We start from the raw sequence: 26246 nt of genomic DNA on the forward strand, positions 1-26246 counted from the left end.
CAAAAAGAAAATTTCAATTAAAATCATAACAAAAATATTTCTAAACAGCACATTCTTAAGGAACATTTAGAAGCACAGATGTATTGCTGTTTCTCAACTTGCACACATAATGAAAGGCCGTCCCCCAAGTTGTCTCTCAGGTGCTGTTTTCTGAGAAGAAAGTAAGACCTCAATCAGTCAGGCTGGCTTAGTGATATATAAATTTAGGGTCTCTAAGAAATGACAAATTAACTCTGAGGAAGAATACTCATCCAAAAAATTTGTTACCATTCAGGATGTTTGTCATCAGGGACTCCTGAGAAAGCAACTTATTCTTCAGGAAGCTCTCTTACTTGGGTGTGTCCAATTCCAGCTCTCTTGCACTTTCTGAGACCTGGGAGAGGAAGGCAGTTATTCAGACACTGATTTGGTGGGGAAATGCAAGGCAGCTGTCGGAAGGCTGCCTTCTACCACCTCAGTTCTATTGGACAGTCAACATGGACCTTTTAACTGATATCATTGTTGCTAACTCTTTGGGAAGGGCAAAATCTCCAGAGGGCCTCAAAGTAATGTGGGCTGCCAATATGGGACCCAGACTTATACCAGTGCAAACCAAGAACAGGGCAATGGAAGGAACCTCATTGGGTTGCAGGAAGAAAGGAGATGTCCATATGTCACCAAGGTTAAAACCAATGACAAGTTCTAATTTGACATTTGCACTTTGTTCTTATCCCGCAAAGGTGCTTCCTACACAAGAAGTCACATGACCATAGAGTGTCATTTGTCAAAGAACCAAGAACTTGTTCAAAACTCTACAGAGCATCCAATCTATCACATGGATATGCAATAATGAGGTATGTTATTAATCTGTCACCATTTCTATACTGCAGCTTCAAAAAGAGCAGACAAATATACTTGCAAAATAATTCAGTTTCTGAAAAGTGGTTGGCTTCCCAGAATACTTGTGCATAGGCAGAGCAATGAACAATTCCATTACATGAGGTGGTTGGCTGGTTGTGAGTGTAAATTAAAAGGTGGTAGGAGAGAGCAAAGATGTATCAAATTGGCAAAATTTATCAGATATTTTTAAGCTAACACAGCTGCTCATCCCTACCAGATGATGCTGGGTCTGGACGTTGCTGGTCTTTTTCTTTCTTGTTGAAGTCAACCAAATATTTCTGGTTCAGTGCACAATCAAGATGTACCTCCTTGCTCTCCTGCTTCAGTGGGACCAACTTCTTCATACATGTGTTCTCCATCAGGAGCTGGCTGAGCAGGTTTCTGAAAATACAGTCTGCATAGTAAGATCATGCTGCCCCTTTCTCCCATTCCCACTCCCGAGTGCCACTAACTCCACCAGGACCCAGATACCCATGAAGACTTAATAGAATTCATTTCGATACATATAAGGCTGCTGCACAAACCACAAAGAGTAAATTCCGGGAAGAATAAATTGTTTGTTTGGCCCGAGCACCAATTAGTGTCCGCATCTCTCAAAAAGAACATGGATCTACAACTATCCATGAAAGCCCAATGCATGGGGCCAACATCAATTAGTAGTGGGCCAACACCCTCAAAGGAGGTCAGTAGAACCAAGAGAAGCTCATGCTAACCATGTGGTCCACACACTGGGTTTTGTAAAACCTGGTATGACACCATAGGTCCAGGTCAGCCTAATAACCTGCTGACTTCAATCAGTGCTGTTCTATCTAGAGCCTTCTGAAGATGCCTAGACAATCCTGGGATGAGTAACAGTCTTTTATGGAACTGAAAACTGAGTCCTAATGACCCTGGCACACTGATGTGTAAACAGCACAAGAGATAGAACCAGAACTGAAGACCGTCCAATCCAGAACAAAGAAAGTCAGAAATGACCATTCCACAGGTAATAGCCTTTCTGACCAGGACTTACCTAGAGAAGGTAATCTCCTTCTTCAGCTTATGGTTGTTCTCATGGATCTCAGTGTTCTCCATCTCTAAGTTGTGCAGAATTGACATGACCGCCTCCTCCATTCTCTCCAGGTCTTCATAATATGGATTTGGCCTGAAGTGGGGCCTGGCCCCAAATGATAGAATACACTGAACATCAGCATTTAGGAATATATGAGCTCAGGGTGGGTCCTGTACTACACCAGCCCTGGAAGGACACCTTCTGAATTCTACATATTGGATCTTCTTCAGCTTCAGAAACGTGTTTTTCTGCGTCCAGGACACCAGAATCTCGGCATCCAGATGGAGGCTTCCCTGGCTCCCTTTGTTCAATCAAGAGGAAATCTGCAGTCAAGCCAGTTAAGCTATCAAGAGCCTCGGCCACACCTCTCCATGCTCCCCCACCCAACACAGCCAGAAACCTGTGATTTCTTTTCTCCTGTTTTGATAACAGACCTTATATCAACACAAAATTATAATCTGCACAAGGAATACAAATAAACAGACAAACGTGGCCACATAGGCAAAGAACTGTGCTGTTGACAGTGGGGCTCCCAGAACAAAGCATTCACATCACCATGAAGGTGTTACAGGTAAATACTCAGGCCAAGACATAGACTTCTATATTCCAAGTGTGGAGGGAAATATAAACATATAACAGTTGTGCATATGCATTTGGATGTATGCACATACAGACTCACAGACTGAGAAATACCCACAAAAAAGAGAAATTTAAAAACAGAGTCAGAGAAAGAGAAAGAGAAATATGGAAACAGAGAGTACTGTGAAAACCAGGAGAAATGCATCCACCATTGCTGTCTCAGAGGGCAAGACACACAGACAATAACAAACAGGCCTGAGCCTTAGACCTTCTAGTCAAGCATTGAGATGAACAGTTTGGGACCAGGCCCCTCAGGCTGCTGCCTGGATCTTCCAGCACTCAGTCCCCTGCCTAGCAAGTACAGAGACTCACCATAAACTAACTGCAATTACAATCTTGCAAAGCCACCATCTGTCAAGGGCTTTGCAAATGCACACTAGACATTCACTCTCCCTGACTTTATCCCGAATTCTTCATTCAGACCACAAGATCTGCTTTTCAGTAAATGGAAGCAGATGAGTCCAATTTCCATCTCAATCCTCAGGAAGGGTCAAGGTTCTGAATCTCCTCTATATGGGAGGTGAGGTTTAGCACAGGGTGGTTAGGGAGGCACAGCTTTCTAGCACCAAAACCTTAATAGGATAAGATGAAGGTGACCTTGCAGTCCCAGGAATGAAACAAGAGCATTTGGAGCAGCGATTCATACCTGTTCTTCATGGATCTCTCTGTCAGAAACCTCAGGCGATCTCTCAGGTCATTTCTCTCCTCGGTAATGAGCTGCAGCTCTTTAATCAGCCTCTCCTTTTCCTTCTTGGCCTGCTTCTCGCTTAGGGCAGTTTCAGGGAAAGATGTTTCTCTCCCAGTGTCTGTAGGTAGAAGAACACAAGTGAACCTGAATGGGGAGAATGCATAGAGTGTACATAGACCACAGTTAGGCCTAAACAGGAGAACAAGCCTGGAACCCAGTGTCACTGCTAGGTGATTGGTCTATGCTTAAGAGGCCTCCTCAGTGGATCTCAGTTCTCCCACTACTCTATTGAGACCAAGAGATGTAAGCAGCCAGGTGTTCCCTATTCCGGACATCAGGTGCTTATATGGACCACGGAGATGGCTTCTCCAGGATTATCATCAGCTGAACCGGGTACAGCTTGGTTTCAGGACCCTCACCCCTGTGGGTTCAGAACTCAGATGATAAATTCACCATCCACAAGACTTGAGTGATTGGAGACACTTAGATGTCCTACCCTGATACTCTAGGCCAACAACTTTGGATTAAAAACACATTTCCATGGAGGACATGGTCAACAGACTTATCAGTTCCCCTATTTGAAATACCAAATGCCCGAAAAGTTCCAATAGGTTACAGGCTGAATCTTGGTCCACATGTTCCAAATACTTTTGGTATTTTAGAAACATGTTTGTAACACACAACCTCTAATATATAAAGCAAACAATGACCCTGCCAGTTAGAAGAAATCAGAGGAGGTCTAAGAACATAAGGTTATTGCCTGGAGCACAATTCTCCCCCTGTTTCTACTGTCAGATATCCACTGTATTTAAAGAAGCAATGATAGTGAAGTACATTGCTGCCCTGTCTAAACTCAGAAAAGGTGAACCCTCCATGACTCTTGATGGTGTTATTATATCAATGTAACATAACAAATGCACTGTAAAAGTAAAGACCAGAAGTTCACAGAATAATAGCATTGGCCTTACCATATCCTCCCAGTGGGGATGGGGAAACTAAAGTTCTGAAATCCTGACTTTCAGGAATTGTGATATTCATGGAAATTCAATTTCTTTTCAGATGCTCCAGTTGCTGTGGCCCATTGCTAGAAAGGTCAGCTTAAGCATGCAGCCCCCCTGGCAGGAAGCTCAAAATACACTGCCCAGAACTTACTCCACATTCCCCAGAAGTGCTGTCTTTGTCCATCATTACTTTGAGACGAAAGGCTAGACTCCTTCACTTTAGTCTCTCCAGAATCGACGTTCCCCCTCCCAAAACGCTTGCGAAGACGGGAAAACATGTCTTAGCTTGTAACCGCCAGACTCAGACTGAGAGAAACTAGGGCACTGGTTGTCACTACAACACTGGTGACATCACAGAGGATGCCAGAACTCTCTAGGAGACAATAGAATGTCCAAGAAGGGACAGCAGATGTCATGGGGAGCAGACTTTGCCTCCCTGGTAATGTTCTCCCTGTACTGAGCATAAGCTGAGGTGCCCTTTCCAGGAGACTTTCCTGGGGCAGAGCCACTGAGCACCTCCTGCTTCCAAAGCCAAATTTTCCTCAAGGCTTGATTATAAAAACCTTAGTAATTCCTATGCATCTAAATGAATGTTTCCTTCGATATCTTGCCCCAAAATGTCTCATCCTAACTCAAATTGTCCTCATTCACCAATGTTAGCCATTAAAACTTCCTGAGATTTCACACCAGCTTGAATATGCAGTCAAAAGTTCTCCTGTCTCATTATGTACGGGTGCTTTATATCACATCAAGAAATAGTCTGCATGGTAGGTTACAACATGGGCGTGTGTTAGGGGAACACTCATGAAGTCATGTGCTTAGCAATTGACAATTGCCAGAAAATTCCTTAGTTGAAAGAGTTGAAGTCTTTATGGTGCTAGGAACAGAGTGGAGACCAGTTGGCAGACAAAAGTGCAATATTGGAGCCACCAATGAAGGGAACCTCATGCTGCTTGTGGGGTTCTCATCTCTGCGCCAATGTCGCCAAAGGAGCACTGCTTACAGGCCTTCTATCAGAAGCTGAGCTTCTATCAGAAAAATAAAATAGTCAAGAGATATAGGGGGTGCAGATAAAGGTGTAGGATGAGGCTATACATATCACTACGTGGATAGAGCAAGGACCCAGCACTTGTGCTCTGGGTCATGGGCTTCCCCACAAACACAAAAGCATCTGTCACAGTAAAAAATGGATACTGTATTGAGTGCACACACCAACACTGATTGATCAGATCCATACCCCAGATTTTGGGGGCAGATCCATGGCCCCAAATATCTTCCTCTCAACTTATACAGCAACAAATAAGAAAGAAAGAAAAAAGTCAAAACAAAAAGCTCAAGCTTCTCATATGAGGATTGCAGGAAGTGTGATCTGGTGGTCAGTTCTGATTAGGCCATTTTAGATAGAACAGTGCACAGTGATGCTTAATGTGATGGGTCCTATATAAAGCTTTCTGCAATATTGGAATTTTAACAAGCCTCATCCAGAACATACAGAACAGAAAAGGATGTGATCACCATGTCCTTGCTCTCTATCAGGTTATTTTTCTGTGTCCGTGATTGTCAGGCATAGATAGCAACAATCTGAAATAGCTGGTAGACATGGAACAAAGTGGCTAAAACTATAGTTGTGGGTTACACACCTCAACTGTCAAAGGCTAATGCTGTCCTCACAGTCCCTGGAGGCCACTCTTGTAAGACTGTCTACTGGAAAGTAGAAGCAGGTTTATCTGAGCTCAAAGTGAACCTGGCCAGGTAGGAAGAGGGCAACATGGGATACTTGAGACCCTGTCTAAACCAGCACAGAAACTCACACTTCCTTCAAAGCATCATCTATGAATTCTTGATTATCTACCATTCTCTCCCTACCAGTCTTTCAGACTGGAATTGTAGAAAAGAACTGGAAATGATCTTCCTATTCTGAAGACCTTGATCTCTTTTTCCTTAGGTGCACATTAAGAACTCATGCAAATGGGTATGACCATCTGAACATCTTAGTATCATCTACTCAGTATATCTAGCCTAATACAGTGCCTATGGCAATCTCAAACTTCCCTGAGTGTTGCTGACCCAGCAAGAAGTATGAAGTACTGAGGTCAAACCCCAGTGATCCTTTCAAGGGGTTAGAAGAAAGCCATCAGAGAAACTCCACTTCTTTGTCCTTAGATTAAATCACATTGACACAATGTGAACCTGGTGGGCTATTTAAACATGCATCTTTCTGCCAACCCCAGCTTTCTGAGTTCAGTCCATGTGAACCTGCATGGGGAGAATGCATAGAGTGTACATAGACCACAGTGAGGCCTAAACAACAAGCCTGGAATCCAGTGTCACTGCAAGGAGTTTGGTCTTCGCTTAAGAGACCTCCTCAGTGGGACTCAGTTCACCCACTACTCTATAGAGACCAAGAGATGTACGCAGCCAGGTGTTCCCTATGCCTTCTGACACATGCAATAAATGCAGTAAATTTTAATTTCTGTTCAATTGTTCAGTAACTTACTTACACTTGCATATTGCTGTGAAAGTGATTGGGTTTCGTGATCAGTATTGCATTTAACAATGCATAACCAATCATCCCTCCTAGAATGACTGTATATAGAGAAAGAAAATTTATTAGAATGGTTTATAGGCTGTGGTACAGCTAATTCAACAAGGAATGGAAGGTCTAAAACGCAGTAGTTGCCCCTGTTGAAGCCAATCCCCCTAGCATAGCTGTAGCCATTTTGTTCCATGCCTGCCAGATAGTTCATATTCTTGCTGTAATATGTCTGCCTGTCATGGTTGTCTGAAAATAATTTAACTCAGAGCAGGGTCAGGAATGATCACATAACTTGTGTATGTTTTTTTTATTGGTTATTTTGTTTATTTGGATTTCAAATGTTAACCCCCTTTCCAGTTTCCCCTACAATAACCCTGCATTCCACCCCCTTCCCCAGCCTCCTCGAGGGTGCTCCCCCACCCACCCATTCCGGAACCACTGGAAGGAAGTTCTTTATGTTGTGAGGTTTCTTAATCTTAAATTTCATAATTATAAGCTTCATGTAGGACCAATAAAATTAAAGGTCAATATGAGGGCTGCAGAGATGGTTCCATGGTTAAGAGCACTGACTGCTCTTCCGGAGGTCCTGAGTTCAAATCCCAGCAACAACGTGGTGGCTCACAACCATCTGTAATGAGACCTGATGCCCTCTTCTGGTGTGTCTGAAGACAGCTACAGTATACTTATATATAAATAAATAAATCTTTAAACAGATAAAAAGTCAGTATGAACCTTTGTTGTCTAAAATGGCTTGAGTCAGGGCTGACAACCAGACAGCCCTTCCAGCACCTGCCTATGAGCTCACATTTTAGTCTTTATAAACTGACATAGAAAAATATCCAGGGTCCTAGCGTGACAAATTCTCAGCTACGTCTCTGATGATCAGTCTTAGGGTGGGCATTCAATAAACCATCCCTGTCTAAGTGAGGTCAGAGTTTGTGTGGTTTATGGGGCAACTCCAGGACCTCAACGGTTTTGTCCATAAGGCTGGATATTTCAGCTGGTCTTCAGTACATGCAGGAATCCTGAAGAAGAAGGAAAATTAATAAAGCAAACTTCCTTTTTCCATGTCCTTGATGTGAGCCAGCAGAAGGTGTGGTCCAAACAAAAACCAACGGATTGGGTAAAGATCTTTACCAATCCTACAACAGATAAAGGGCTTATATCCAAAATATACAAAGAACTCAAGAAGTTAGACCTCAGGGAGACAAATAACACTATTTAAAAAATGGGGCTAAGAGCTAAACAAAGAATTCACAGCTGAGGAATGCCGAATGGCTGAGAAACACTGAAAGAAATGCTCACCATCTTTAGTCACAAGGGAAATGCAAATCAAAACAACCCTGAGATTTCACCTCACACCAGTCAGAATGGCTAAGATCAAAAACTCAGGTGACAGCAGATCCTGGCAAGGATGTAGAGAAAGAGGAAAACTCCTCCATTGTTGGTGGGATTGCAGACTGGTACAACCATTCTAGAAATCAGTCTGGAGATTCCTCAGAAAATTGGACATTGAACTACCTGAGGATCCAGCTATACCTCTCTTGGGCATATACACAAAAGATGCCTCAACATATAACAAAGACACATGCTCCACTATGTTCATAGCACCCTTATTTATAATAGCCAGAAGCTGGAAAGAACCCAGATGCCCTTCAACAGAGGAATGGATACAGAAAATGTGGTACATCTACACAATGGAATATTACTCAGCTATCAAAACCAATGACGTTATGAAATTCATAGGCAAATGAATGGAACTGGAAAATATCATCCCAAGTGAGGTAACCCAATCACAGAAAAACACACATGGTATGCACTCATTGATAAGTGGATATTAGCCCAAATGCTTGAATTACCCTAGATGCACAGAACACATGAAACTCAAGAAGGATGACCAAAATGCAGATGCTTCACTCCTTCTTTAAAAGGGGAACAAGAATACCCTTGGCAGGGAATAGGGAGGCAAAGTTTAGAACAGAGGCAGAAGGAACACCCATTCAGAGCCTGCCCCACATGTGGTCCATACCTATACAGATATTAGATAAGATGGATGAAGCAAAGAAGTGCAAGCCGACAGGAACTGGATGTAGATCTCTCCTGAGAGACACAGCCAGAATACGGCAAATACGTAGCTGAATGCCATCATTAAACCACTGAACTGAGAACGGGGCCTCCGTTGAAGTAATCAGAGAAAGGACTGGAAGAGCTTGAAGGGGGTTAAGACCCCATATGAACAACAATTCCAACCAACCAGAGCTTCCAGGGACTAAGCCACTACCCAAAGACTATACGTGGACTGGCCCTGGACTCCAACTGCATACGTAGCAATGAATAGCCTAGTAAGATCACCAGCAGAAGGGGAAACCCTTGGTCCTGCCAAGACTGAACCCCCAGTGAACATGATTGTTGGGGGGAGGGCGCTAATGGGGGAAGGATGGGGAGGGGAACACACAAATAGAAGGGGAGGGGAAAGGGTTGAGGGATGTTGGCCTGGAAATCGGGAAGGGTAATAACAATCGAAATGTAAATAAGAAATACTCAAGTTAATAAAGATGAAAAAAATAAAAAGAAAAAAGAACGTGTGGTCCAGATTAGAGGTGGGCCTTTCCATCTCAAAAGATCTGAATTAAAGATTTATCTTCTGATCTCCAAGATTTGGATTACAATTAGGTCTTCTTGCTTCAGAAATTTTAATTAAGAAAAAAAATCCAATGGTGCTTATGCCTTTAGCCTCAGCATCCAGGAGGTAGAGGCAGGTGGATCTCTGAGTTCAAGGCCAGCCTGGTCTACAAAATGAATTCCAGGACAGCCAGAGCTACACAGGGAAACCCTGTCTCAAAAAAAACAAAGAAGAGGAGGAGGACCAAGAGGAGGGGGTTGAAGAGAGGAAAACAGAAAGAAGGAAGGAGAGAGAGAGAGAGAGAGAGAGAGAGAGAGAGAGAGAGAGAGAGAGAGAGAGAGAGATATCCCCCTCACAGGGCGTCAAGCCATTTGGCATTAGTTGATTCCAGGTACACTCAAGTTGACAACCAAGAACAGCAATCCCATTACCCGTGGTTGTGATCTCACCCTGGTAGGCTCCTGAGTAGGAGGCTGAAGCAGGAGAATTTTGCCATAAGTCTGATGCCAGCATGAACTACACACGTGTTCCAAGCCAAGCCAATCTCAGCTACAGTTTGAGATTCTGTCTGAAAAATATGAAAGAGAAAGAAAACATAATTTCCTAGAGCAGTGTTTCTCAACCTTCCTATGGCCTCAACCCTTTAGAACAGTTCCTCATGCTGTGGTGACCCCAACTACAAAATTATTTTGTCGCTACTTCACAAGTGTAAATTTGCTACTGTAATGAATCTTTATTGTAGTGTAAACTATCTGATAGGAGACCCTGTGCGGGTCACGACCCAGAGGCTGAGGGCCTTTGCCCTAGAGGTGGTCTTGGCCTAGTTTATATAGTTCATATTATAATGGGCTCTCTCAGCGTTTGAAGGTCGAGTATATTCACTTGTAACATCACAACTTAGAAATTCAGCTGAGCAGGTGACTGGTACCGTCTGACATCCCCCAGAATAGCTTTGCCATTTTGTTCCATGCCTGCCAGCCATTTCATATTGTTGCTGTAACACGCCTGCCGTCACTGACGAGGAGAAGGGACTTCGCTCAAGGACATGCTGACCACACACCTTGTTTTGTTCTGAATGTTCTGTATGTGGTTTGCTAATCTAGAGAAATTCTACACCTGAAGGAGTGGTTCCCTGAAGTGGACACAGGTGAAAGGCTAAGGCAGATGTGTGAAGGAACGTTTCACTGAAGCAGACACAGGTAAAAGGATGTTTTGCTAAAGCACGCATGTGAAAGGACACGTGATGAAGGGTTCTTCACTAAGGACAAACATGCATTGGTCTGCCTTGCATTCTGTAGTTGACCTGCATTTGTTGGGACTTCATAGAACCACACCAAAAACCTTCTGGTGGGCTGTGTGTTTCCTTGGGCTTGGGCTGATGGGCAGAGTGATGTCCGCTGAGACAGACACATGTGCTGACGCAGGACACACGCTGAGGCCAGGCCCATGGAGGACACGGGATATTGAGAGGGAGTTTGGATGGAGTTATGCTTGCGTAGCTTGTTGGTCTGGTGTCTCTGCTGATCTCTGCTCGCCTGAGAGCTGCTCTTACTGCCTGTGTAGCATCTTGGCTGCTCTTTGTTCCCCTTGGACAGCCCTCAGGACCAGGCTCTCCTTTCCCTTAACCATGGCTGCTGTCCTCTTCCTCTCTCCTCTCCATCACACACGTTCTTCCTTTATTCTCTGGCAGCTTCTTCCTCCTTCTTCCCTCCTCATGATCCTCTCTAGCAAAGCCCTCAAAGCTCACCTTCCCCATCTCTCTGCTGTGCAGCTGTTGGCTGTTGGCTTCTTTATAATCACAGTTAACTGGGAGCAGGGTCAGGTTTTTTTGGATTAACCAGTTTTGAGTTCTCCAAATTAGCAGTAAAATACAAGCAGAAGTAGGCCAATCCACCACAGGGATTTCTTTTGCTTTGTTTTGTTTTAATTTTTCTTTTACCCTTTACTTTATTTTATTTTTGGCTATTTTAATCATTTGTTATTTTATTTATTTATATTTCAAACGTTGTCCCACTTTCCACACTCCCCTCATCATATCTTACATCCCATTTCTGCTCAGCTTTGCCTATGTGACAGTGCTCCCCCACCCACACATATCCATTCCCACCTCACACCTCTAGGACCTCCTTTTGGTGGGCAACAGGCCTCAGGGTTGTCAATGGCCTCCCACCACATGATGCCACTTAAGTCAGTCCTCTTCTACACAGTTACCTAGAACCATAGAGCCATCCTTGCATATACTTTGGCTGGCAGTTTGGTCCCTAGGAGCTGTGGGTCTGGTGACAGAGGATCTGGTTAGATATTAAAGACAAATGGTTGCTGCTTTCTCCTCTTTTTCTGGTTATAGGTGAAATCATGTTTGTTTGCTTCCCTTTTTTGAAATTATTGAGTTGATTAATTTCTTGGTTTTTCTTGTGTATAGTTTAGCTCATTTTCTTGGGGTTTTCCTCGTATTTTCCTCTGTTGTGCTCTCTTAAAGAAAAATGTTGTTTAAATTTGGTTTTGTTGTGAAATATCTTGGTTTCTCCATTTATGGTGACTGAGAATTATGCTGGGTATAGGACCCTGGGTCTGCATTCCATCTGCCCAAATTTTTCTGGCTTTTGGAGTCTCTGTTGAGAAGTCTGGTGTAATTCAGATAGGTCTGAATTATTTATTACTGGTTATTTATACCCTACCCCTTTTAAAGTTCTTTCTTTGATCTGCGTATTTTGTGTTTTAATTATTATGTGAATGGCAGAGTTTTTTCTGGTACAATTCATTTAGCCTTCTGTAGGCCTCTTGTACAGTTATGGCATTTTCTTCCTTACCTTATGGAAGTTTTCTGCTATAATTTGTTGAAGATGTTTACTGGACCTATGAACTGGAAATCTTAATTCTGTTCTATATCTATTATCCTTAGATTTGGACTTTTAATTGTGTCCTGAAATTCATGGATGTTTTGGATTCAATAAACCATACATGTTTATCTGAGATGGGTGTTTTGTGCTTTGTTGGTGACCTCCTTGATGCCAATTCTTCCATTTAGTAGAACGTTGGATAATGAGACATGGTCAGGAATGGTGACTTCTTGACATAAACTACATGAAAATAGGTAGGTTAATTTATGTGTGTCAAGTATCAGTAGTCTCCTGGGTGGTTTTGGTTCCCAGTTGGCCATGTGCAACCGTTTCAAAAGCCCAGGTGTGATGTTCCTTGGGTTTCCTATGATGATGCACTCAGATATGACAAATATCCACAGAATCCTCGTCACAGAACTTAATTTATATAATAGACCGAAAATTACTAATTATGTTACAAAATATTTGATCACACTGTGATCTCCAAGAATGTATTATTTACTGATAAACTATTGTGTGGTATAGCATCGCCATGGCACAGGCATTTAACACAAGGGTTGTTTGTTTGATGTAAACATGGACTTTATTTGGTAAGGCTAACCTACCACACACCTTTATTGCAAAGCTAAAACTGCATTTAGGTTCAGAGCAGATCAAGGCACAACTTGAAAGGAAATGAAGATGACTAAACCAATGGAAAATATTTGAGTTGAAGGATTTTTAGAAAGTGTGCAGAGGGAAGAAGAATGCTCTTCTGGGAGGTCAGTGAATTAGGAAGGACAGTTGGGAGTTGACTTCTGTATCTGGCTCCTGAAACTTCATTGGTAAAAATTAATGTCTGGAATTTTGTGTTGTAAAACAACACATTGGCTCTGCAGCTTTTGGCAAGGGCCATGGACAGAGAGATCACACCAGCTGGGGACAATCTGAAAGGAAATCAGGTTTTCTTAAGTCACCTGAGAAGTCCTCAAGGAGAGAGGAATGAATGGGTAGCACCATAATAGAAGGCCTTAGGATCTCAGATAGTGCTACTCTAGATGCCTTGAAAATAGAAGCAGAAAATGAAAAACTAAATGAATTCACAGTAATTAGCTCAATTCTGAGTATGATTATTTCATATTGGTAGTTTATACTGGATTCATTTTTTAAAAATTTAACATAAGAGCCTTCTGTTTTAATACTAGGCTGTCTTAGCATCACAAAATCCTTACTTACAAACCCTGCCTGGCGCCCGGCATCTAACACTACTGGGCTAGATATTCTACTTTTACCTTCGTCATCATCGACAGCTTCCATTTAACCAGCAGGGTCCATGCCAGGCAGACACTGAGCAGGTTGTATGTTCTGTTAATCTCCACAACAACCCAATTCAGCAGAAACTCCTCCATTTTACAGGTGAAGAAACCACAGCTCAAAGCAAATGAGTATCAGGGTCCCCTCAGCCTCACTGTCTGTCACTCAGACCCACATCCTTCTCTGTAAAGGGAAGCCATGGGCCTGATGTGGGCTGTGCAAGCTGACTCTGCTGGGATGATCAATGCTATTCTTGACCCTGGGAGAATTTAAGACAAGGTGACCCACAGACTCCTGGGATAGATTCTATCTCTGGGTTCTAGGGTGGGACACAGTATCACTTGCATGGGTCTCTACTCATCTGAGGAGTCTGTTCCCATCTGTCAGCTTCTATGGCAGTGGTTCAAATCCCTCCTAATGATGTAACCCTTTAATACAGATCTTCATGCTGTGGTGACCCACATCGCAAAATTATTTCATTGCTACTTCATAACTAATATTGCCACTTTTTTATGTCATAGCATGCTAAGTATCTGATATGCAATGTATCTGACATACACTCTCCTAGAAGGGGTCACAACACACAGGTTGAGCAACATTACTCAATAAACTTTTTCTTTTTCTTTTTTAAAGAGAGGCCTTCGTCTCAGAAGGACCTGGAGCAGTTATAAGAGCAGAGATGCCCTGTGGTAGTGACAAGTTTTAGCAGGCTCAAGGTTGCTTGCCTTAATGACAACAGATATTCCTGGCTAAAGGCACCACCACAAATCACTCTCCCCAGGATATTTCTTACCTCAGTTTTCCTCCATTACAATGTCTATCTCCTTGGACGTGTCTGTCCAGGCAGCCAGTCCCTGTAGTGTCTGATACAGACAGAATGCTAAGGGCAAGAATGCTTTCCCTCTGTTGGCACAGTCACTTCTACAGTAGTAAGTTCAAATCCTGGAGTGTAAATATGTGTCTCACATAGTGTGTGAGACTTGAAATGTCATCCGTTTGAGTTGACAAAAACCAACTCTCACTTCAGATTTACATCTGACCAACAATTATTTTCACGAGAACACAGAAGCTCGCCAGACCTACAGAGTCAGATCCCCTCCCTGCCTGGGATGATCCCACCCAGGTTAGACTTCAGCTTCACTTATCAGCTGTTATCAGAAAAGTGTTATCTTAAGATTCTGCAGTCCCCGGTCTGGACAAAAGTTGTTAAATGGCTAGTATGGGAGTTTTCTCCAGTTTAAAATCATTCTGGTCTCTTCTCTCCCCTGGGCTGCCCTCTGTTCTCTCAGGTCTGTTGGTCCTGGAAAGACCTGGGTTCACCTCAAGGCCTGGGTTGTGGAGGAAGACCTTTTGTTGTGGAAATGAGCATGGATCAAGGATGTAGCCCCACTCTGGACAATTAAGCTCCAGAAAATCTTCCCCAGTCACAGACCTGGGTCATGTGGGAGCCTACACTGTTTCAAAGGGAGAGCTGGTTGCTTTCTCCTGGAAGAAGCACTTGGGGGTTGACTGTCACTTCTGAACCTTCTGTTCTAAGTCACTTCTCAGAAGGGGCACTTTGCTCTGACTTCTCCATGGGACCCACCCAGCACTGGGGCCAGAGGATTCTCTGGTGTTGCAGCTCTGAGCTGGGAGGAGGAGCTAGCACACTGACATGGAGAAGCCTGTTTTCACAGCTGATCTAGATCTGAGGAAAAGGTGCTTTTAAAGAAGGATGTGAAAGCATCTCCTGCAGGAGGGCTCACTATGCAGGGAAAGTCACACAGGACAGCGAAAAGTGGCTTCCCAACTTCTACTGGGCAAGAACCAGGGAGGGTATTGGATGGATGATCAGAGAGTTTGAGAAAGGCCTGCATCTCTCTGAATGTCCTCCCTCAATCATAAGTCCCCCCACTGCCCCAGGTGCACACCTGAGGGTCAGCAAAGCCTGCCACCTGCGGTGGTCCCTCAATCTAAGCAGTGAGTGTAGAACTGTGCAAAACACATCTGGGGATGGGGAGACACAAGTGTCAGCTGGGCCTGTCCTCACTGCCTTTAGACTCCAATGGCAGGGCAGGTGCAGGGAATGGCTACTCCACATCTCAAATGTCTTGGGCTGAAGAAGTAGGAGATGTCAGGGTCAGGGTCAGGGTCAGGTGCCAGGCCAGGGCTGGGGACAGGTCAGGGTCAGGGTCAGGGTCAGGCAGAGTCAGGCAGAACAAATTCAAGCCCCTGCCAGCAGGCTGATAGGCTATGGGCATGAAGAAGTGCTGTGGTAGAGAGTGCCCTTGTTCTCTCTGGTGGGGCAAGTAACCAAGGGGGGATGGGAAAAGTTGGGGAACTCACAGACCCTTGTCCTCCAGCCTCAACTGCCAGTGCTTGGCTAGCAAGAAGCCAAAGAGACTCCAGGGATCTCCTGATTTCCGGATATCATTTTCCTCACGGGTATCCAGGTTGAAGGCTGTGCTCAGCCTTGCCACAAGGCCACTGGACAAGTAGAGCAAGCACAACTGGCCTAAGACCTCCATGGACACATGTTGGGACCCAGGTCAAGTGGCCACAGAGGGGCACCAGGCAGCCTGGCTCCAGCCCCTAGCCCATGGGCACCCAGGCCACAGCAGTTCTGCTAGTCCCTCCTGCCATGAGCGACACCACCTGGCAGGCTTGCACTCTCTGTCAGGAGCTTTCCCACAAACACAGCTAGCAGCCACTTAATGACCCTCTTTATTCTTGTTAACCATAATGGCTAGTTATGAAGTCTCATTGGGAAAGTGTATTGATAAGATGAAAGCCTTAGAAGAAAACTAGAAAGACTTATAAAAATAAGTAAGATGCTGGAGGATGATCCTGACCCACAATGAGCAGTGGAGACACCAGAGCCCTGTAAGGATGCCTGACAACCTAACACATTGAACACGCACAGCTCAGTAAGTTCCCTGTGAACACACATCTCCTGAGATCTCTCTATTTAATTGTATGTGATCCTGTCCATCTAACACAGCACCTCATGTGGAATAACAAAAGCCACCTGTAGGAGCTGTGGTGATGACTCACAGGTTACAGCATCTGCTGCTCTCTCAGAAGAACCACATGGACCCTAACAATCATCTACAACGGGGAATCGGATTCCTTCTTTTGGACTATGAGGGAAATTCACCCAGGACAGGCCACAGACATATAGTAGAAAAAAAGACCCACTGACATAAATGATAAAACTAAGTCTAATCTACATCAATAAAAACACAGCATACTTCTGGTCGAGGACAAGAGCACCTATCAAAACCTATTTCCCAACAAGACTTTGAAGGTCAGTATCTCTGGGGTTAATATTGATGCTGTATTGCAAGAAAAGCTGAAGCACATGGTTCTCCATTAGGATGACTTCTGTATTCCATTGTGAATGTTGTCAATTTTCTGCGGCAATTTTTCTGTATATTACTCAATATGTGGTGCATAGGGTCAATAATTGCTGGGGACAACATAGATGACAGGGACTCCCAGCAGCAGGCCAGGATGGAGACATCTCAGCAGCCCACAGCAGCTCTTTGTAAAGACTGGTTATTCCCATTTCTCCTAACCTTAGCCCTGGACAATGGCTGTATAGATTTCATTTCTGTGTGGCTGCCTTTCAGATGGCCTTGGTGTGCACAATTATTCTATTATATCTGACTTTCCTACTTCCTTCTCCTTCTGCTCTGGTGAATTCTGTGAAACTAGATGTTGCTTGATGTTATGATTCTTAAACAATTGGAAATTGAGACATAGGAGCACAGCACAGCACAGCCCCGATGGCCCAGGTGCATGCTATGTGTTCTTGTTTTGGAAACAATGTAATAACTGCACAATAGATTCCAGATTAATGCTTGACTTGCAAAGAAACTTTAAAGTAATTATTAAAAATGAATTAGAGTCAGCATTGGGACTCTAAGAAAGGAAAAAGTTATTGCATTAGGAATTAAGTTTTATATAATATTTGAGAGTGGTTCCTGCATAAAAAAGTATAGAATATATAAAATTATATACTAGTCAAAATACGGGGACTCGTACAAGAGTCTTTGTGTGCAAGGAAGAGAAAGCTAGCGGAACCACTGAGTTAAGGGTTAACTTGATACTTTCTGGTCACCGCCTGGCATCTTTGCTTATGTCATTTATCATTAAAGCTTCCCAGGAAAATGCAAGTAGCTGACTTCGGAGCTTTGAGCTCTGAAGTATAATAAGTTAAAAGTTAAAGTTTAAATAATAATAAGTTTACAATTATTATTATTTTGGCCACAGGCCTGGGAATAGGGGAAGCTTGAAACTTTGGGCAACAATTGTAATTTTTAGTTCTTTGTGGGATGTGGTTATTCTTTTGAATTTGATTTGGCAATGATTATACAATGTCTTTTTTCTACCTACTTTTGGATTATTAATAAAAGACTGAAGGAAGAGAAAGGCTGGAGAGCATGAGAAGAGAGAATGTGAGGTGTGTATGAAGATTGTGTGTGTGAGTGAAAGGAGAGTGCATGTGGTGTGTGTGAGATATGTGTGAGGTGTGTATGAAGAGTGTGTGTGAGAATGAAAGGGTAACAGAACAAAGGTGTACATGAGTGTTGGAGTTCGAAAAAAGAAAACCACAATAGAAAAAGCAGAGTGGAAGTCCCACACCCGCGGATCCCGCTCCGCAGCAGATCTCTGCTCCCAAACCCCGTGGGAGAGAGACCTCACCACCTGATCAGGTGGGCACTCCTGAGGCTGCAGAGCGGAGGAGACCACCAACACTGCCCACCCCTGCCCACATCCCTGGCCCAAGAGGCAACTGTATAAGGCCTCTGGGTTCCCGTAGGGGAGGGCCCAGGAGCGGCAGGACCCCTGCGCCTGAGACACCACCGGAACCTGAAGGAAAGAGACCGGATAAACAGTTCTCTGCACCCAAATCCCGTGGGAGGGAGAGCTAAACCTTCAGAGAGGCAGACACGCCTGGGAAACCAGAGGAGACTGCACTCTGTGCACATCCAGACGCCAGAGGAAAACACCAAACGTCATCTGGAACCCTGATGCACGGAGGCTCCCGGAAAGAGCGGCGCAGATCTTCCCAGTTGCTGCCGCCGCGGAGAGGACTTGGGCAGTGCCCCACGGGCGGGCTTGGGCCTTGGAACCACAGGTGGGACCAACTTTTCCCCTGCAGGAGACCTGCCTGGTGAACTCAAGACACAGGCCCACAGAAACAGCTGAAGACCTGTAGAGAGGAAAAACTACACGCCCGAAAGCAGAACACTCTGTCCCCATAACTGGCTGAAAGAAAACAGGAAAACAGGTCTACAGCACTCCTGACACACAGGCTTATAGGACAGTCTAGCCACTGTCAGAAATAGCAGAACACAGTAACACTAGATTTAATCTGATGGCGACAGGCAAGCACAGGAACCCAAGCAACAGAAACCAAGACTACATGGCATCATCTGAGCCCAATTCTCCCACCAAAACAAACATGGAATATCCAAACACACCAGAAAAGCAAGATCTAGTTTCAAAATCATATTTGATCATGATGCTGGAGGACTTCAAGAAAGACGTGGAGAACTCCCTTAGAGAACAAGTAGAAGCCTACAGAGAGGAATCGCAAAAATCCCTGAAAGAATTCCAGGAAAACACAATCAAACAGTTGAAGGAATTAAAAATGGAAATAGAAGCAATCAAGAAAGAACACATGGAAACAACCCTGGACATAGAAAATCAAAAGAAAAGACAAGGAGCTGTAGATACAAGCTGTAGATACCAACAGAATACAAGAGATGGAAGAGAGAATCTCAGGAGCAGAAGATTCCATAGAAATCATTGACTCAACTGTCAAAGATAATGTAAAGCAGAAAAAGCTACTGGTCCAAAACATACAGGAAATCCAGGACTCAATGAGAAGATCAAACCTAAGGATCATAGGTATAGAAGAGAGTGAAGACTCCCAGCTCAAAGGACCAGTAAATATCTTCAACAAAATCATAGAAGAAAACTTCCCTAACCTAAAAAAAGAGATACCCATAGCCATACAAGAAGCCTACAGAACTCCAAATAGATTGGACCAGAAAAGAAACACCTCCCGTCACATAATAGTCAAAACACCAAACCCACAAAATAAAGAAAGAATATTAAAAGCAGTAAGGGAAAAAGGTCAAGTAACATATAAAGGCAGACCTATCAGAATCACACCAGACTTTTCGCCAGAAACTATGAAGGCCAGAAGATCCTGGACAGATGTCATACAGACCCTAAGAGAACACAAATGCCAGCCCAGGTTACTGTATCCTGCAAAACTCTCAATTAACATAGATGGAGAAACCAAGATATTCCATGACAAAACCAAATTTACACAATATCTTTCTACAAATCCAGCACTGCAAAGGATAATAAAGGGTAAAGCCCAACATAAGGAGGCAAGCTATACCCTAGAAGAAGCAAGAAACTAATCATCTTGGCAACAAAACAAAGAGAAGAAAAGCACACAAACATAACCTCACATCCAAATATGAATATAACAGGAAGCAATAATCACTATTCCTTAATATCTCTCAACATCAATGGCCTCAACTCCCCAATAAAAAGACATAGATTAACAAACTGGATACGCAACGAGGACCCTGCATTCTGCTGCCTACAGGAAACACACCTCAGAGACAAAGACAGACACTACCTCAGAGTGAAAGGCTGGAAAACAACTTTCCAAGCAAATGGTCAGAAGAAGCAAGCTGGAGTAGCCATTCTAATATCAAATAAAATCAATTTTCAATTAAAAGTCATCAAAAAAGATAAGGAAGGACACTTCATATTCATCAAAGGAAAAATCCATGAAGATGAACTCTCAATCCTCATCTTCGGTTGGTTTATATACAAGTGTGCAATTTCTAGGCTTGAAAGTAAAAGGATGCTATCTGGTGCTGGATAGAGGAGCCTTATTTTTTATTATGGCAGCTTGCTATTTTTGTAACATGGTGATTTGGTTGAACACAATAAAGTAGATTAGTAACTGATCTCCCCTTCTTCCTGGATGAGTGAGGAGATGATTAAATGTTGATGTCAGCATCCTTGAGCATATTCAGATGAGCTTCTGCTTCTGTTGAAAAGGATGCTGTGTTTGATTGTGGTCCAAAGCTTTGAAGCACTACTTGGCATCTCCTTCCTTGGAGGTCTCAGTGTTTAAACATAACAGATTTGATAGCTTGTTGGTAAGGTGAGGTCCAGCTTGTCTCCACTAGGTCATCTTCATGTGAATCCGGTGGTTATACGGATTTGTTCTAGGGATATTTCATTTTTTTAATAACGGTTTTAGCTGACATTCATGGAGAGAATGAATCCTTAGAACTGTGCCACTAGTGAAAGGAAATCCTGTCTAGAGTATGTTTCTTTACAAAGCTGTGTCACACCATCCTTTGGGCCCTCTGCTGGAAAAGTAGAATCAAGTCTCAAATAATGCCTTTTAAATTGTATCCTAGTATTATAGATGTAGGACAGTACTGTATCATACCTCTGTGGATATAAAATAGCTTGTACCTGCTTTATGATACATAGTAGTGACCGTGCTTTATCAGAGCTGTTTTTAATGATGTTGCTCAGAATGTTTTCTTTCCAGATGATGATTGAGAAGCTAATTTAAAAAAAATGGTGCCAGGTACCACAAGAGTAACAGAACTGTGCTGTTTTCTCGGGTTTTGTTTTTTTACTTTTTTTTTTTTTAATGGAGTGTGCTGGATGTCTCTACAGTTTTGTTCAGATGACTGCAGAACCTGGAAAAGCTGTTGCTGCTGTTGAGGCATAACACACTGCTATTATTGGTCTTTTTATATAAATATAAATATATATATACAGATATATAATTTGAATTTTTTGAAACTTTAGCTGTGCTGTCAACTTTGGAAAAAAGTATCCCCGTTTACTGTGTTGAGTTGGCACTGTACAGAAATTAACAGCCATATTGGTCTAGAAATGTTGAACTTAAGTTTTTTCCATTTGTACAGGGGTAACACACTGTATTAAATATGTAAGGTCTTATCTACGTGGGTTTGATTACAAAAACTAATAAAGTATTCTCTAAATTAAAAAAAAAAAGAAAAAAAGAAAAAGCAGAGTGCACAAGAGAATGCAGTCTGTGCAGCCCCAAGCTGCTAGAGAGAGAGAGAGAGAGAGAGAGAGAGAGAGATCAAGCCTTGAAATTGCCTGTCAGTTTGTACCCAAAGAGTAGTCTGTATATTTATTATGCACCTTCCAGATATCCCTGCCTTCAGTTGAGAACCCGGATCCTGTGTCAAGGCTAGACCCCGGCAGTAAGTTGCGCCCAACTCGTGGGACTCAGAATTGGAAGAATTGTGTAAGCCCCAAACCCCTTTCCTGATGTTTTCGATCTGGAAAGGACCATATGTGGGAGCCACGGTCCCCTCAGCCAAAGAAGAGTGCTGAGAAAGAATAGGTATGAAGTGATAGTGTGATAGTTTTATAGTTTTATTATGGGCAAACTGAATCCAGTGAGAGATCTATGTATGAAAAGATTCTTCATAAGGTATTGCTTAAAAAGAGAATTCACTTTGAAAAACAGTAGCTCTCTGATTGTCTCCTCTTCATTTGTTCTGTGAGCTTTTGGTTACCTGATAAAGGGACCTTGGATGAGGCAGCATGGGAAAGCATAGGAAAGGATATAAAAACCTGGATTCTGGAACATAAGGATGAGGAAGATGAAGGACAGGTTCCAGAGAAAGCGCTTATGTTCTGGTTTGTGGTGATACAGGCACTTTCCCAGACTGAGATAACAGACCTGCCCAGCTCATCAGCAGGGTCTGTTTGTAGTACAAACAGTGCTGTAAAGGAAGGAGTGCCTCTACTGCCCAAACAAACCGATAAGAAACAAACTGCTAAGTCATCAAAACCACCGCCTTCACAGTGTATTGTAGATTTAGTAGAGACTTCCTCAGACCCTGAGGAGGACGAGGAGGGAGAGCCTTTAGATCCTGGAGATGAATCTGAGGGAGGATGAGGCAGCTAAATATCATAATCCTGACTGGGCCCTCTTACGCCTAAGAAAAGGAGTAAGAAAAGAAGCCCCCCTCAGTCCCGTATTCTGCAAGCAGTGTAGAAGGCCAGGGAACAAGGGGAACATTTGATGCTATTTCTAACAGTAAGCATGGAGATCCAGAAATGGGAACTCATCTCCTTTAAACTTGTTAAGGAATGAAAAGAAAATACTTCTAAATATGGCCCTACTTCACCTTATGTCCTCTCCCTTGTGGAAAATCTGGTAGGCATTTGGCTCACTCCTGCAGACTGATTTATCCTGGCCAGGTCCTGTCTCACAGAGGGACAATTTCTCTTATTTAAAGCTAATTATGAGGATGAGGTTAGACTTCTTTTAGGTGGAAAAGTATCTCTGGGGTAATTGACTTAACTGGGGATAAGACAGTCTGGGCCACTGATCAAAGTGTCTAGGTGGATCTGTGGTCCCTTTGTCAAGAAAAGATCCAGGCAGCTACTCAGCTTGTACAAGAACAACTGGATAACGGTCATATTTAACCCTCCACCAGGCCTTGGAATACACCTATCTTTGTGATTAAGAAAAAATCTGGCAAATGGAGATTGTTACAAGATGTAAGGAAGGGGAATGCAGCCATGGAGGCTAAGGGGCTCTGCAACCAGGACTGCCCTCTCCCACAGAGATTCCCGAAGGATGCTCTGCGTGTGTTATAGATTGCAAGATGTTTCTTTACTATCCCTTTGCATCCAGATGACAGGAAGCCTTTGCCTTTAGTTTACCCTCAACAAATTTACAAAGGCCTTACCAGAGGTTTCAGTGGAAAGTGCTCCCACAGGGAATGAAAAACAGTCCCACTTTGTGTCAAACATTTGTGGATATGGCTTTGTCTCCCACTCGTCAACAGTTTCCTGAGTTGTTGATTTTTCATTCTATGGATGATATTTTGATTGCTCATTCTTCCCTGACTTTGCTGAATCAAGCTTTGGATAACCTTATACAAAGTGTGCGTAAGTATGGGCTAATAGTGGCTCCTGAAAAATTTCAAAAGGATCCCCCATACAATTATTTGGGGAGAATTCTTTATTCTGATCCTATTTCACATGCAGTCTTAAGATTTAGGATGGATAAGTTGAAAACCTTAAATGATTTCCAAAAACTGCTAGGAGAAATCAACTGGATTAGACCTTATGTAAAATTTTCCATTGGCCAATTAAAGCCACTTTTTGATATTTTAAAGAGAGGTCATTGTCCCAAATCTCTCTGAGTGTTAACTCAAGAGGGACAAAAGGCTCTGCAGGTGTTTGAGGAGGCCATCCAGGCACAACTCACTGTCAGAATTGATTTATATGAGGCCTGTGAATGTGTTATCCTGCATACTTCCCTAACACCCACTGGGGTTATCTGGCAAGAACAAGAACCTTTAGAATGGATCCATTTGCCTGCTCCCTCCCCACGTTTTGATTCCTTATTATGATTTAGTAGCTCAGCTCATTATGGAGGGTAGAGAAGGATTAGGGGATATTGGGTAAAGATTTTGAATTGATTAGAATACCCTGCACCAACACTCAGGTTGAGTGGTTGCTAAATTTTTCTGGTTCCTTTGCATTAGCTTTTGTCTCCTTTAAGGGGCAAGTGTTATATCATCTTCCAAAAAATCCTCTGTTACATTTTCTGAATTGACAACAAGTTATATTTCCTTCTGCCTTCTCTATGGAGCCGTTAGATCAAGGAAAAATATTCTTTACCAATGGTTCTTCAAATGGAAAAGCCATTCGTTATTGTTTCTGAAACTGACACCAGGACCTCCTTTACCTCAGCTCAAAAGACAGAGTTATATGCAGTTATTGAAGTTTTTTCTCATTATTCCTCAATTCATTTTAACCTCTATCCTGACTCTCAAAATGTGTATAGACTCTTCCCTGTTATTGAGATAGCTGTGATCAACACAGACAAAACAACAATTAATACCTTATTACAAAAATTATAACAATTGGTGCGTCAACGCTTGATTCCTTATTTTGTGGGACATACTCGGGCTCACAATAGTCTTCCTGGACCTTTAGTCACAGGAAACTTATATGCAAATTTATTGACTCAGGGTTCGCTTTTAGATGATGTTAGTAGAGCAATCGCCTCCCATGGTATTCACCACCAAAATGCTCAGGCACTGAGATATCAATTTTCTTTGACTAGAGAGGCAGCTCGTCAGATTGTAAAACATTGTTCTGCTTGTCCTACAGCACTTCCAGCTTCTCTGCCTGGAGTTGACCCTCAAGGATTCAAGCCTGGAATCCTACGGCAGATGGATGTAATTCATGTTTCATGTTTTGGAAATTTTTCCTTATTCAAGTAACTGTTGATAACCTTTCTGGAGTTATTTTGGCCACAGCCAGGACGGGAGAAGCATTCAAGGATGTACAGCAGCATTTGTTTACTTCTTTTGCATTTCTTGCCATCCTGCTGCATCTGAAAACTGATAATGGTCCTGCTTATCAATCTAAAGCCTTTGCAAACTTTTGTATTAAATTTGTTATCAGACACACTACAGGCATTCCATATGATCCTCAAGGGCAGGCAATTATTGAGAGATCTAACCAAATATTAAAGACACAAATGGCTAAGGTACAGGGAGGAGAATTAAAATATGTCTCCCCCACTCACTTATTATCATGCTCTTTTTTTAAGTAATTATTTGAATAACCAGATGTACATCTCTCCTGAGAGACACAGCCAGAATACAGCAAATACTCAGGCGAATGCCAGCAGCAAACCACTGACCTGAGAATGGGACCCCGTTTGAAGGAATCAGAGAAAGGACCGAAAGAGCTGGAGAGGCTTGAGACCCCATATGAACAACAGTGTCAACCAACCAGAGCTTCCAGGGACTAAGCCACTACCCAAAGACTATACATGGACTGACCCTGGGCTCCAACCGCATAGGTAGCAATGAATAGCCTAGTAAGAGCACCAGTGGGAGGGAAGCCCTTGGTCCTGTCAAGGTTGGAGCGCCAGTGAACTGGATTCCTCGGGGGAGGGCGGTAGTGGGAGGAGGATGGGGAGGGGAACACCCATATAGAAGGGTAGGGGCAGGGGTTAGGGGAATGTTGGCCTGGAAATGAGAATGGGAATAACCTTTGAAATGTAAATGAGAAATACCCAGTTTAATTTAGATGGAAGAAAAAGAAGAAAAGGGAAAAAAAGATTCTCAAGGTAGATCTGCAACAGCGCCATTGCGATCCTAGGGAACATCACCATCCGTTAGATTTGCAGAAAGCTCTTTCATCTACGTGGAAGGGACCAGATGTTCTTCTCTCCTCCGCAAGGGGGCATGCATGTGTCTTTCCACAGGATGCCAAGTCACCAGTCTGGATTCCGGACCGCCTCATCAGATCATACAATCCCAGGGCAGAAAAGCAGAAAGTCTCCCCTCAACAACCGACAGCGAAAGATGAGAGCGGAGCGTGCCTCATTCCTGATGACGCCAGACAGCTCTGAGCAGCGCCTCACTTCTGCTTTCACCAGGCTTCAGCTGCATGGTCGCTCATCTACCATGCTGTTGCCAACTTGGGATCAGCTTCAAGAATTGGTCTCTGCTGCAAGAGATAGCGTGCTTCCTCTCCGACTCCCAGTTACTCCCTCCAATCTTCTCCTGCTATGCTTTCACTTCTCTTCACCCAGGTAATTATTTTTCTCTATGCTGCTGCCCAAGACTCCTACTGGGCTTA

The 26246-nt window shown here is 43.2% G+C and overlaps 1 protein-coding gene across 1 annotated transcript in view; it reads right to left on the reverse strand.

Annotated features, from left to right (window-relative positions):
• Positions 1 to 1299: 1299 nt before the first annotated feature.
• LOC134483169 (disks large homolog 5-like) overlaps positions 1300 to 26246 on the reverse strand; it is a 28600-nt gene continuing 3653 nt past the window's right edge. The window contains exons 2-3 of the mRNA XM_063278436.1: positions 3216 to 3375; positions 1300 to 2035 (exon numbers count right to left, since the gene is read on the reverse strand). Coding sequence (XP_063134506.1) covers positions 1888 to 2035; positions 3216 to 3375 — 308 coding nt within the window. The 3' untranslated portion in view covers positions 1300 to 1887. The remainder of the gene's footprint in view (positions 2036 to 3215; positions 3376 to 26246) is intronic.

This window comes from Rattus norvegicus, chromosome 19, assembly GCF_036323735.1.
Source record: "Rattus norvegicus strain BN/NHsdMcwi chromosome 19, GRCr8, whole genome shotgun sequence".
NCBI classification, from domain to species: domain Eukaryota; kingdom Metazoa; phylum Chordata; class Mammalia; order Rodentia; family Muridae; genus Rattus; species Rattus norvegicus.